Here is a 14,975-nt window from a genome sequence, read left to right as displayed (position 1 = left end):
CAACACTGATATGTCACATTATGTTCTGCTCATTTTTATGTTATAAAGAAAAATGATGTACACTTATTTCTAAACTGGACTAATATAAACAGTATCTCTGGATCATTAAAGGGTTATTCTATGTTTAAGCGTCTCAGTCAGCTTTAATATGACATGATAGTAGTTACTGGCAGTCAGGGTTAGATTCAAATTAGCAGAACTTTGAGTGCAGTGGCAAGGTGTAAAAATAAAGTGCTTGGCCAATGCCCAGAGTAAGGATGCTGCAATGTTTGGCATCATCACTTTGATCATTAGAAAATGTTGGCTCAAATTGAGCAATCGAGATTGTTTACTTGTGTGTTAGTAAGTGTTGTTTAAATGCAAAACCCAAAACTGGTCGAGGATTTTTCCTCTGCATCCCCATATAAAATGAAATGAATAAATGATCTAACCTCCATATTTGAAATTATTAACCAAAGCCAAGCATCACAAAGCCAAGAAAGAAGCAGGCTGGCATTTGACCACTGGATGGTGGCAGCAGTGGTTCCTCCCATCAGAGCAGTAACAGCAGTGAAATGCCACTGTCAGTTATTGTTCTCTGGTTGTCATGGCTTATGTGAAATCCATTTTCTTTGTTTGAATACATTCTGTCAGGCAAGGAAAGACCCAAACTCAAATCTTTTCTGGCCACTTTTTGACAGGAAGCATCTGACAGCAAATGGCTGAACGGCCACTTCACAGATGAGACATCCATCTGTCTTTGGACTGCCTACTGTCTTTTACTACTGCTTCATTTTCTTTACAGTAGTTCACAGTGACTTTACTCCTGCTGTGTCTCTCTATCATCCTACATGTCATCCTTACATTGATATGTCTTTTCATATGGTAGAAGACCTTCTTTTTCTGCTTCTATATAAATTATATCAGATTATAGTTAAATGTGCAAACATTTGTAACTACATTGGCAACTTATCCTATGTTACGGGAAGTATTTTTCAGATTAATAGGAGTTCATGCCCTCTTTCTTACACTCATGTTTTTGTGATGTGCTTGCCACATACATCTCAGCATTATTAGGCATATCTGCAGCAGGAACACATAAGGAGAAAGAGACTTTTCCATGATGACACTTGCTCTCAACCCTGTGGGATTTGGTACAGCTCCAGCCTATATTTGACCTGGCAGCATGTACCCAGCCTGTCAGACTCTGCCATGGTTTGAAGAAACTTTTTCTCAATCTTTTTTGTGGCTTCATGACACTCCACTCCACTCTGAATCAGCCCCAACATCCCAAATTCAGTACCCTAGCATTGTTAGAAAAGTGAGCAGTCAGAATGTGTTCAGATCCATCTGCCATGATCAGATCAGAGTATTAGGACTAAGTAAATGGCTAAGCTTTCCTAGTGAAACAATATTGATCTTATGCTTGTTTAGGCAGAGAAGCATAGTCGGTACAGACATTTTTTGTCTGTACCGACTATGCTTTTTAACAGGATGTGTCATATAAATTCAGTTTGTTAACGCTGCCATTGTAACATACCTTTTTTACAGCTAAACAAGTCATACATTATGGTTAAATAATCTGAAATAAATTAGACACTAGACGTCTGCAATGCTTAAAAACTGTTTCAGGCCATGTATGTGTCAGACTGGATTAACTTGAAACACTTCAGAATTCAATTTGGTGACTTCACTGTCTGATTATTGTGGAAATGTGAGTGCTATTTACAAGCTCACAATGTGGAGGGATAATGCAGTAATAGCTTTCATTATCAGCGCTGATGTTATATATTTCGGCCTTGCTGGTGAAAGTTACACAATAGTGTGATGGCTTAACTTGAAGTATAATAAAAAGGTAATATGATGAAGTCTTTTTAAAAGTAAACATGAGTCAACCTGTAGTTAAAAAGACAGGATGAACCTGCATTTTCACACTGCAGGAGAGGAGGATGTTGTGATATTGTTATTTTTGTGTCTTCATTATTGTGTTCTCCTGATTACATTTGATCATGGAGTAGATTATTATACAAGATCTGAATAGAAATATGATGTTTAACTGAGTCCCTCCATGAACAATTTACACTTAAAAATTGTTTTAGTCTTCACACTTTAAGCTTGCACATTTTGATCCATGTGCTGTAATTGCATTATTTAAAACTGAATCTGTGAGTTTATTTATTTTTATCAGATGTGACATAAGAGTATTTACTTCTTCATTCCCCCTTAATATGATTATTTTGAAGACAAATTGTTGCAGTGCCACAGATGAAAATAACTTCATTATCCTGGACTATTTCAATAACCATACAATAGTTGAGGTATGTCTGAAGCACAGTTGATGATAATCAATTAAGCTTCGTGTTGCATATGTTTAGACAGAAGTTTCTTGGAGATTATTTATAATTCAGTAATGGAGTGCTCATTGTAGACACAGCTAATGTAAACCCTGACACTAATAAAGATAAATTCATCTGCAGTTTTGTGCTCTCTGCTACAGTGGTAATATATTAAATCAACTATGGATAACAGTCATTTATTCACTTAATTATATCCATTGAGTTAGTTTGACTCCAGCTGTGCCTTTTGTATGGGATTCATTTTCCAAACAAGATAATGCAAGTCAATGTGAAAACCAATGCAATGCCGACTTGGCCCTCGGAGTAAGTCAAACTGCTGTGTTAGGGTTGTTAATTTTACTGACATAATATTCCTTTCTTGACACAGCCGGACTAGCTGATATTAATAAATGGAGCACAGTGCAGCCTGTCTCATTATTTACAGTAACACATGCAGTCCTACAGTGTCGTACAAGCCATTGTGGAACTCTCCCATCAGCCATAGATCCTGCTGAAATTCTATGTTAGCAGCTTTAGGAGGGTTGTAAATTAGAAATGAAGAGGCATCTAGCAACTCAAGCCTCCAGACCTGCACTGTGGCTCTCTGAGGCAACAGAATCCACCATTTCAATTCTCCAAATAAATCCTTCTACGGCCACAATGGCCAGACAGCAGTAATTCACGACTGCATTCAGTGGGAAGAGAGGCTCACATGATGCTTGCATCTCCTTCTCTAGTGACACTAGAACACTCCCTTCTGTGATCCTCAGTCCCAAAAGCCCAAAAGAGCATCATACCAGCCTTATAAAACAGAGCTGTCGCACTCAATCTGCATCGAGACAGAGAACAGACTGTCTATCTATCTATCTAACTATCTATCTATCTATCTATCTATCTATCTATCTATCTATCTATCTGTCTATTTATCTATCTATCTATCTATCTATCTATCTATCTATCTATCTATCTATCTATCTATCTATCTATCTATCTATCTATCTATCTATCTATCTATCTATCTATCTATCTATCTATCTATCTATCCAATGTTCTGTCTGTCTGTCTATCTATCTATCTATCTATCTGTCTATCTATCTGTCTATTTGTCTATCTATCTATCTATCTATCTATCTATCTATCTATCTATCTATCTATCTATCTATCTATCTATCTATCTATCTATCTATCTATCTATCTATCTATCTATCTATCTACCTATCTATCTATCCATCTATCATTCTCGTTCTTATACTCTTCTTTTTCCTCGCTCCATCCATCTTGCGTATAATGGTCTGGACACAGCTCTCTGCTCTGCACACATTCCGCTCCATGTGGCTTCATCCTCATGTGTTGCTCCTGTTTGGACAGCACCAAGACAATCAGATCTGTGTTAAATGCGGCCTCACACTGGGCTCCACACTGATTAGTGTGTCAACACAGGCTGGATTTCGGCTGCCTGCTCAAATGTGACGTTGTTTGTTGTTGCCACCCATTCAAATCCAACTGAGATCTCATGAATAGGTGAGAGCAAGCTCATCAGATTTGAGCAGACAGTGCAAATCTATCCCATGTTGACTGACGCACCAATCAGTGGAGAACAGAGCAGGAATCTGTAGATGAGGCAGTAAAGCCGTCTGTCCCTTCAAACATGAAACTCATGCTCTTTATTTTGTTCTTTTGTTTTGGATTATTCTTCAATGCTGTTCAAAAATGAAAAAAAAACTACACAAGGTTATCTTTTCTTTAGCCACACTTTGAAATAATAATAAAAATCACAAGAAATGAAGGATTTGATCCCATAGTTAGAATGAAGAGGCAGTCATTTTCAGGTAACTCTCTGGAGGATTTGGTGCTGCTGGTTGGGTGGGTTGGTGGCAGCATGAGGAGGGGGAGAGTCACAACCAAATCACTGCAATTAGTAGTTGAAGCACAGGAGACTAGTGCCCCCCAGTGTTTGCTTGATATATGAATATCTTCTGTATGCTGTTGAGAAATAGTTGGACTAAAAACTGTCATCTGGTAGCATTTCTCTTTCCAACAACAAAACCTGATCCAGTGAATCTGGTAGTTGGGGTTTGTTTCCAGCACCAGCATACCTTTAATTACCAATACAGTCATCCATAACAATTTGTCTGTGTCATCTGCAGTTTCATTGTCTTTTGAATCAAAACCCAGACAGTTATTGAGTGTTCATACATGAAGCAGGAGAGAAGTATTGAACTCTCTGGCTCTTCATCTATGACTTTAAAAGAGGCTTTACCATCTAGACGTTAAGTGCCTATTGTTATAGCATTGAGTATAATCACTTTAAATATCACATTAAAGCTTAATGTTTAGTGTAATCAAATTAAATCAAGGCTAAGAAGTGGACATTACACTTTGCTTGAGCCTTGTTTTTTTTACACAGAAAATGGATTCATCCTGGACTAGTTTTTCATTCATGGATGAAGTCTTGACTGTATCCCTTCAGTGGCAATTCTCCATGGAGAAGCACTAAGACTGTATTGACCTACATTACTTAATGTATTTTCAGCATATAGTATGTCTTGAGCTATTCTTCCACACTATGACTCAATATCCATAATCCCTTTGTGTAGGTTTGGATTGATACACGGCGAACATCATTCTTTCATTTCACCAGATGCCTTCCACGGGCAGGTTCCTATCAATGTGCAATCAAGGTGAGCCATGGAGGTCATGTGACACTCAAGATTACTTCTGTGCAGTATTTGCCTTTCTGATAAAAACAGAATGAAGTCATCACATGCAGCAGATTAATGTCTAGTTTATTTTTACTGGAAACTGAAATTTAAAAAAGTATATTTTGAAGTATGTGAAAGCAGAAATATGAACTTATTCTACAGGCCTGATTTGATCTGACAAAGTAGCAGCATGCTTGGTTTAATTACATTTTAATAACTTCATCTGAATAGCTCATTGAGTCTAATGAAGGAAACATCATTTCCCCTTTAGAGCTAAAGTCCTGTGTCTGTGGGAACGGACTGATAGCAGGTAGACTTTGCCCCTGGACGGAACAGGAAGAGCCGCCAAGCAGATTCCCGGCTGTCACAGCAGAGGTAAGACACATTATAATGGATTCGAGCTTCAATTCATTGATACCAACAGACCCTAACAGACAGTTAAACAACAATTGATGACTTTTTTTGTAAGATTGAAAAACACGAGGGGTACTTTTGGAAGTATTTCATTCATCATACCTCAGAAGTGATGTTTAAGCCTTTTGTGCAATACAAGCGAACAAAAACAAAGTCCATTTCACGTCCTCAGCTATTTGAGATTGATAAGATATGTTTTCTATTTGTTCTATCCATCTCATGTTTTAGTTTGGGAGATTGATTTTTTTAATTTGGGGCAGTTAAATCGAGGAATAGGCGTCAATATGTGGTATTAGACGAAATGAGTGCATAGGCCACTGACATTACAGGAAGTGTAGATTATTTTGGGTGCACTTATGCAATGCTAATAAATTAATGTTGTGTTGGCTCAGTAATACTGCTTTTTATCTACATTTAGTTTGCTTTACTGCAGTTTTACATCTTACAGAATTGGTAATTGTGTGTGTAATTATGACTTCATGTCTTTAATGATTAACATAAAACCAGAGATGTTAAAGATAACCTCTTTTTCTCATGTCTTCACTATAAAAAAGGATTTAATATCTGTCCTTCTTGATGACAACTGAATTTCCTTTGAGATCAATTAACCACAAACTTTGTGGTTGTTAAATGTACATACAGCTCTATTAAATGGGGGCTTAAGGCTATAGTTGTGTTAATCATGGATGGCTCTGGGAGTGTGTGCATGTGTGTGTGGGTGTGTGATGTGTCATTCATTAATTACATTTTATTTGTTCCACACTGACATTGACCTCATTATCAATTAGACATTATTGATCAAGGCCGTTCAAAGGGACACTTTTGTGTAACAGACCTATAAACTTACTGTGTCTCACACTTCTTCCTTCTTAGTTTTGTGCCTCAGACAATCTAAAACGTAACTTTTGGTGGAATGGACCAGGCTCATGGCAGAGATAATGGTGGATATAGATCCGACCACCAACCCTATGACCCTCAGGCCCATGAAAAGACGCGTTATACGGGAATGCACTATCAGGTTGGTAGAACATTTTCAACAGCTTCACAGGACAAAGAAGAAACAAGGAAGTGAGCAAACACCGGGCTTTATTTTTTCTATTCACAGTTTGTTTAGATTGTGTCTGACTATTGGCATAGCATGAGCCAAAACCACTAACAGTCTTTAATCATGGGATCATCATAAAACCATCCTCAAATAAGCTTGGTTTGATGTTTTGATCACATGTGGATGATTAATGTTTCTTTTTAATTCAACTCAAAAAGGGAAGTAATGGAAGAGCACAGGGGGCTAAGGCTGGCACACTGTCAGGGCTAATCATGTCTTCACATTGTTTTATGTGTTTATTAATAAGTAGTAAAAGTGAATAGCCTGTTTGAACTACCTGTGATGCTGATGGTTTTGTATGAACCAGGTGGGACAGGGGAACATTGCGGTGGTGTCTCCCTCTGGCACCGATGATAACATGGTCCATCCTGACCAAAACCAGCAGTTTAATCAAGCTCCACCTGAATACAGTGTTGAAGAAGAGTACAGCGTGTTCAGTGATCCTGCCATACGAAGAGGTAAGGGAGGAATGGATGGTGGGAGAAATAAATGTGAACGATATGATATACTTCTGTTTTTCTTTGACTGGTCAGAGTTGAACAAGAATAAACATTATTTGCCTCGGTTGCTTAGCATGGTTTTCTTGAAATTGATTTGAAATTGAAAATTGTTGCCTGATCTCCCCTGCACTCTGCCTCAGCTATTCCCCTCCCACACAACACAAATCATTTTAAATGACAGGATGAAATGTGGGCTGGGTGAATGCTGAACAATTTAGAAATGTTGCGCAGCATAAACAACCATGCTTGCATGGCTGCCTCACTGTTTGGCAGCCAGACTGATTTTTTTTCTTTTGCCCTGACTGTCTACCTTTCTACCTGTATTGTAAAACTCTCTCTGTCTTACTTTCTGAACAGGGTTCATAAGGAAAGTCTACTTGACCTTGATGATTCAGCTGCTTGTGACAGTCGGGATCATCTGCGCTTTTCTTTACTGGTGAGGTGCCATTACAGAAGTAAATTCTTTCCAAAAGAGATGAATCCATATCAGTTATCCATCTATCCACCTTTAGTGTAGTCTGGCAGCCTGTAAGAGCACTCCACATCACAGAGAAGCTAAAGTAGTCCCTACACTCAATCACCATAAATATGTGAGGTGAACCAAGATGGTAGAGAACAAAAAAGCATCTCTGCTACATCATTTTTTTGCTATATGTTTGAGCTTTATATTTTGTATAATGGATGTGGTAGAATGCTACCACAGTCATTTCATTTCATAAATTGTATCGAGCTCCCATGTGCACAATGCTCTGTGCTCTTTTAATATTTAATAAAATCGTTCTGCTGCCTCTATGAAATAAATGGTGCCTCTATTAAACAGTTGCTTCTCTCTCTCTTCCTTTTTTCTTACTGCAAAACAGGGACGCTCTCTCCCAATGGACGCGGGCCAGCTACTGGTTCACCTACACCACCATGTAAGCTATCTACAACATTCACTTATATTGTCTAGACACTTCACACTTTCTTGTTTTCACCAGTTTGACCGCCGACAAATCTCCTTTTGGTAAGTTACCTAAATGAAAATGTCGCTCATGAAAATCCATTGGAGTAAATCAGAAGCTGTCACCCCTCTCTGAATCCCAATCCAAGAAACTGCCAGCTGCACTGTGCATAAATAATACACTCAGTGAATTCACACATCGAACGCAGTGCCTTTCTCTGTTTATAGCCTGTTTATTTGCTATTTACGATACACTCTATATTCTCTGTGAAATAGGGCGGCGGTGACTGTGTTCATCGTGGCCTTGTCCTGCTGTGACAACCTCCGTCGTCGAGTCCCCCTCAATTTCATTGCCCTGGGCCTGTTTGTGAGTAGAAGCAGTACCAGCCAGGCATCAAATTAAACCCCCAATACACCTGCTCTATTTCACTGCATTCACTGTTGTTGTTTTTTTTTAAAGTGTCATGTGTTTACCTTCTATTTGTCTCTCCCTCCCTCTCTCTCTCTCTCTCTCTCTCTCTCTCTTTCACTCAGACTATTGTAGAGGGTCTGATGCTTGGATCTGTATCGGTGTGAGTATTTGTTTCCCAGGATGAATCCCCACCTGATGCTAACTCATTTACACAATAATAACCTTATTTGATCTATATCTGGTGGCGTGTTTGATGCCAGCAATGAAGCCATCAAACCTGATAAGATGTTATCACTGCTGGTTTACCAAATTAAAAAGCATATGGAATCAATCTTTCCAGGTTTTTCCAAGCTGAAAATGGTTCAAAAGCCATTTTTTCTGTACCAGTGCTTCTGTAAACACAAGTTACCTTTTCCATCTGTGACATATTGGTTTTTAGCAGCTTGTCACTCTGACAGAAAAGGCATCAGCTGAAGCCTGGATATCTATAATACATTCAAATTATCATATTTATAGGATATTGCCATAACTGAGGCTGATGTGAAATGAACATAGACAATACATTATGCAATGCACATCCTGTGAGGGTCTCTGCTATCACTGTAGTAGAGACACATAATACAGATTATTAAATGAAAGAAAAAATACCACATTTCTCATAAGAAAATAATGCTTCCCTTTCTGGACTGAACAGAACCCCACTGTTCATGTATCAACTCTGCCTGCTGACTCGTTAGACATGATACTACGGGGTGCCACTGCTACTGCATATCTGTTTGATATTTGTGTCTGCAGGTACTTTGATGCCGAAGCTGTACTGTGGGCCATCGGGGCAACAGCATTCGTGTCTTTTGCCTTGAGTCTATTTGCTATGCAGTCAAAGGTAAGATCTGTCAGACATTCTGGGCTCAGTTTGCAGTGCAGCCAAAAGTGAAATTTCATCAACTGCAGTGACTTTGCTATGCAGTCAGTGGTAAATGTCCGTACACTGAGCCGTGTTTCCTGTGTAGTCAAAGGAGAAGTGTTAAGCTGAGCGACTAGCCAGGTTTCCTCATGCAGTGTTTGCTATGCAGACACCAGCAGAGGTTTAAAACACTGATGGATTTGCTGTCCAGGCAAAACTATGATTAGTGCTGAGATCAGTCTGTTTGTCAATCAAGTTAATTCCTCATTTTCAATGTTGGGACACAGTTAAACATCTAGGCTGCTCTGGTGCTGGCTGACACTCTTACTTTAAAACTGCAACATCTTGAGACCAGCCTATTCCCCTATTCTCCTTTCACTGTGAATTAGCTAATATAGCAAACACGCTATGAAATGAATCTTTAAAAGAGAGCTTTCAGTAACACACTAGGAGACTTGATGCTCCTCCATAGAGATCTATTTTAATATTGCAAAGGTAATTTCTGGTGAGGTTTGTGCAGTAGTATGCACTTACACTTAAAAAAAGGAAATACAAATGACTGAACTCTTACCAAGAACCTAATCTAAAATGACAAAATATTCATATTGATCATTTTTAAAGTCTCATTACAAGCTGTGATGTATTTTATTATATGCGAGTCATGCAGCATAAGTGAAGAGACCTTTTGAGAACTCTCCATTGATAGCTTGCTGTGCTGCTTTAATAAATGACTCATATTCAAAACAAAAGTAATCATACAGTCAGTGGGGTAAGAAATTAGACAAGTGAGATAGATGTGGGCTGAATTCAGATACTACTTAGAGTTCCTCTTAATTGCTTCTAAATACAGTTTGGCATTTCATGCATGTTGCCATTCATTGAATCTGAAAGAGCTACAGACATTGATTTCTCCTGCTCTGGATAAAACAAGAAAGCAGGTGTCTAACGATTATACTGACAGTATATCTAGTCCTAAATTGTCTCCTAGTTATACATATGTAGAAGGAAGACATATGCAGAACGTATAAATACCCAACAAATAGAGTCTTATGCTGTTATACAAATAAAAAGTATTTGTGGTAGAGACCAATCACTCTGCTATAAAAACTGTTATGGTCTTGGATTATTGGTGGTTTAGTTTTTCTGTGTCTTTACGATGCCAGCTCTGCAGTAGAAGCTGCGTGGCTTTTGTCTTTGTCACTGTGATAATATAATATAAAAATATCATTGTCTTTCATGTTTGGCTCATAGCTTCTCAGGTGATCAGTGATAGAGATTCTAATGTAGGAACTGCTATCTCCTTCTGAAAAGGGCACATGGGCCAAAAAGACCACCTCCCCTCCTCTGTGTCTGCATAGCATCTTGTTGTCTAGTTATCCAGGATCATTATATCCAGAATCGTTAATATTTTCTTTATTTGTGCTGCAATATGTCTTCATCATTCACTAATGTGTGGCACCTCGCAGCACAGCTGCAATGCAGACGACCTTGAGTGCCCTGGCTTTTATGGCAATGATGAGTGTAAATGAGAGATGTTCCGTCTAACAGCTTTCTGTTTGAGAGGCTTGTCACATTCAGTGTCCCCCCCCCCCTTTCTGGCAACAGTGGGACTTCACCACAGCAAGTGGATGCCTGTGGGCGTTTGGCTGGACCCTCATTTCGTTTGGAATGCTCTGTGCCATCCTTCGATCACAGGTAAATAAGGAGCTTATGTGTTTAAACCCGTGTTTGCACTGAGAATGTGTTGAAATGAATTGCAGCAGTGCTAAGTTAGAGGAAAACGGTGCATACAGTCTCAAAGCTTTCATCTTCAGGATGTACTGCCACTGGCCTGTGTGCTGAGCAGACTGTAAAAAAGAAGGAGGAAACTGCGCATTCACAAACCTCGCAGGAGTTGCACTGATCTCAGATTGACACATTTAAATGCACACTGCTGTTTACTGTGACAGCTGTTAGTATATTAGCCTCAAGCAGTGTATTTACAGAAAGAAGCATTTGCTATTTTTACATGAGACAAATGAACTGGAACAAACACACACACACACACACACAGTTCTCTTAATGCACATTATGTCTACCTTTTATTGGTTTTTACCATCATATTTGCCATCTAGCACAGCTAGAATAGAAGAAAGGAGAATGATATGCACACTTTTTTCAGCTACTGAGTCAAATGTGAGGCTGATTAATTGTGGCTGATACAAGCATGTAGTACATCATTTTGCTAAGAAAAATAGCAGACCATGTTATTCTGACTTGTAAAACAGAAGTTTTTGAATAGAGATTACATATCATTCCCATCTGTGTCTTCACAAATCAGTATAAAGTTACACATTTAGTGTTGCTGAATGCCTCTGCTGATTCTGTGTCTGATTCTTTTAACAGTATCTATACATCACATATGCCTGCCTGGGAACCTTGCTGTTTTCTTTGGTAAGCACACTCAAACTTTGGTGACAGAATCTGGTTTCCTGGTATCACACGTTGAGTGGGGAACACACTAAAAAAGACCCTTTTAAATCAAAGAAATCATCATCAAAAAGGGCTTAATGTCAAGTGGGTATGTATGTGATGTAAGATTTGATCCCAGGGCCATATAGCCTACCTCCAGTGTCTGTCACAGTAGTTAGTGTAAAGAGAGAGACTATGATGTCCTTGTGCCCTTTAATTTCAATTATGCACTGCTTAACAGCAGCAGGCTTCATTTTCACAGCTACTTCTCTGCGTGCCTTTGGCATTAACAGTAAATGTTGTGACCTATCTCGTCAGCTGGTGGGACAAACTGCGAGTGCACACAGAGCTGAAACAGGCTGTCAGGAGCAAGTCACAACTTATTTTCAGCTGCACAACATTGACTGCACAATTACTTATATGGCATGTTTATCTGCACAGTCCCCTCTCTCAAAGACAAGAGATACTGCCCATGTTTTCTGTCTAACTGATCCCTGTAACCGGCACCGTGTCTCTCCTGTCACACAAACAGTCTGTCATCAGACGTCAGCGTTGGTAGTGTTGAAGCATCTCATCTTTTTCTGTCTCTCTGCAGTACTTGGTGTTTGATACCCAGCTTATCCTCGGTGGCAAACACAGGAAGAATCAACTCTCTCCTGAGGAGTATGTGTTTGCTGCTCTAAATCTCTATTTGGACGTTGTCCTCCTGTTCCTCTTCCTGCTGAAGATCATTGGCCTAAGTCGCTGACACTGAGCCTCTATGACAGACCTCCCAAAAGCAACACTGAAACTCACTATGCACTAAAACCTTACAGCTGTTTGAATGTCAAATTGTACAACATGCATCTAGACGGATATTGAATTAAGAGTCACAACCCTTTATTAGTCCTCCAGACAGCTGCTACCACATTTAAATAGGAAGGGGTGTCTGTGATGTATGCAAGATACAGCTCTTTTTCTTAACATCTCTGTATTTGTCACAAATCAAGGTTAATGTAAATAATGGTATGCACTGTAATACGCTGTGTGCTGAATGTTTATTTATGTAATCTTTAAAACTTATCAATAGGTTTTTATTCTGCATTAGTGTGTATTTCCATCTAAAACTCATGACTCATGTCTGTAATAATATTTGTGTTAATATGTTGCTTTAACTTGATTGTTGTTTTCAGTCTTTTCTTTTTCACACTGTGGATAACTCAATGGAAATAACAGCACTGATTTGAGCCATATTCATTAAAACTCAACGCAGTTTATTGGCATCACACATCAAACATTTTTCATATAAAGAGGGAATGTATCAAGTATAGACTATGAAAGTGCAAATAGCATTTCAAGAATTAGTTGCTTTACAATAGAAAATCTCAATGAGTTACAAAATGTTATATGCCATTTTAAAATAAATCACCTGGGCATTAGAGGTGAAATACAAAGGAAGTACAAATTCCATTTAGACTTATACCCAGTTCATGCACAGCATACTGTTACACAAAAAGGGGAAAATATATTATCTCCTCTGTTTAACCATCTTACCACAGCCAACAAAGTTAGCTCCATTAACCATATGGCACTCACAGTTTCACAACTTCAAGACACTTGTCAAAGCAGTCACTATCTTTAGACTTAATGTGGCTCTGTTCGTCTGCTAGAATGAAAAGGTAATTCATTAGAAGTCAGTCAGAATGAAATCTTAGTGGTACAACACTGATCAATGTGTTTCAATTAATCAATTTTCTTCAATGGATCTGTTTCATGTCAAATAAATATCTACTTTATATTGCAACTTTTCATTTTAGTGTCTTCAGGTAAGATACACGGTACACATACAGTAGGTCATTCTAAAGTCAATACAGTGATTTTAATTTCTGAACCACAGAAGAACCAATGGTTTCAAAAGGAGCAGGGTCAACAAGCCCCACAGCACACAGATGAGAAAAATTAAACCTTTTAAAACGAGATTCGAAAATATGCAATTACGTTAGCCATTATTCAAAGTCATATTAATTCAGTGTTATCCATTAACATAATACTATTAGAATTTGATGGAAAAAAGAATAATCAAGAGTTCATGTTTGCACACTATAAACTTTATGTGAGAAATAACTTTAAGGTAACAGGTGTTTGTTTTGTTTACACTGTAAATGCTGTGTAAAAATCAGGAAATAAAAATTGTGAAAAAGAAGAATTAAATAACGGTGATTGACATAAAGGCACTGTATCTCTAACTGTGTAGAGGACTGTTTCAAAGACATGGATCCCCATGTGTTTGAGATGCAATACACATTCATGATTTCTCCATGCATTACCCTGCAGTCCGGGACATCTGCACAGCGCTATGAAGGCTTTTCTTATATTACACTTAAATAGGACCCGAGATAAATTACAGTGACTTGGGCTTGATTAATTAATTCACCAAAGTCTCAATGTGATTGCCTGATTTATCCTTCACCAGCTTTTCTTGCAGTGTGACAACTACTCGCTCTCTCCGTAGTCTGCCGTGCCTTTTGAGACGTTCCACATTCAGCTGCAGTACTCAAAGCATTAATTTAAGACAAGCTACAATGGAATTCAGACTATGCTGTTACAAAGGTGTGAATCCAATGATATTCAGCAGCCCCTCTGGGCCTGACAGCGTTTGTTGTTTTTGAAGCTCAGCAGACATTTGCCATTGAAAGTAATGTTAGGATTGAGGCTTTAAGATGAATAACCATTGTCAAGCCTGTTTTGAAATGTTTTCAAGCACGTCATCTACTTTTCATTTGAATAATTAATCAAACTTTTTGTTGAGTGTGAATACTTCACACAGTAAAATACACAACCATAATGGTTTTATACTACAGATTTACACAGCACACTACAGCCTTTAGATTTGAAAATATCACTCAGCTGAAATCTGAAATAAAAATATGGCTCGAGACGTTCACATTGAAGTTTAGCTGAGTTGTTGAGATTGTAACAAGCAGGCACAATTTGCTTTTTAAGAATCCACTTAGTGACTGCAAACTGTGCTTTTGCTAGTCAGTATTTGGCACCCATAAAGTGGCAGATATGGACAGGAGTAAGAGAACTATTCCTCAGACTGTACTCTACTAATTGAATATTGAAACAAAACATTAATCTGCACACAGTGAAAAACCTCCCTCACACCTGATCCCGACACATACAGTAGGCTTTTACTCGAGTGGAAAAAAATAATAATACCTACCCTATGTCTCTATGTCTCTAACTATCA

General features: G+C 38.4%; 1 protein-coding gene across 1 annotated transcript; it reads left to right on the top strand.

Annotated features, from left to right (window-relative positions):
* Nucleotides 1–5,379: 5,379 nt before the first annotated feature.
* On the top strand, nucleotides 5,380–12,902 carry zgc:110410 (uncharacterized protein LOC553618 homolog). Its single transcript, XM_053327230.1, has 11 exons — nucleotides 5,380–5,392; nucleotides 6,305–6,449; nucleotides 6,844–6,994; nucleotides 7,394–7,472; nucleotides 7,897–7,950; nucleotides 8,253–8,343; nucleotides 8,511–8,548; nucleotides 9,184–9,271; nucleotides 10,898–10,987; nucleotides 11,678–11,725; nucleotides 12,339–12,902. The coding sequence occupies exons 2-11, from the start codon at nucleotides 6,345–6,347 to the stop codon at nucleotides 12,489–12,491; spliced, it is 897 nt and encodes a 298-aa protein (XP_053183205.1). The 5' UTR covers nucleotides 5,380–5,392; nucleotides 6,305–6,344; the 3' UTR covers nucleotides 12,492–12,902.
* Nucleotides 12,903–14,975: the final 2,073 nt, after the last annotated feature.

Source organism: Scomber japonicus, chromosome 10, assembly GCF_027409825.1.
Source record: "Scomber japonicus isolate fScoJap1 chromosome 10, fScoJap1.pri, whole genome shotgun sequence".
In the NCBI taxonomy this organism is placed as follows: domain Eukaryota; kingdom Metazoa; phylum Chordata; class Actinopteri; order Scombriformes; family Scombridae; genus Scomber; species Scomber japonicus.
Note: the sequence above shows the minus strand (reverse complement) of the source record. Positions and strands in the feature narration are given on the sequence as shown.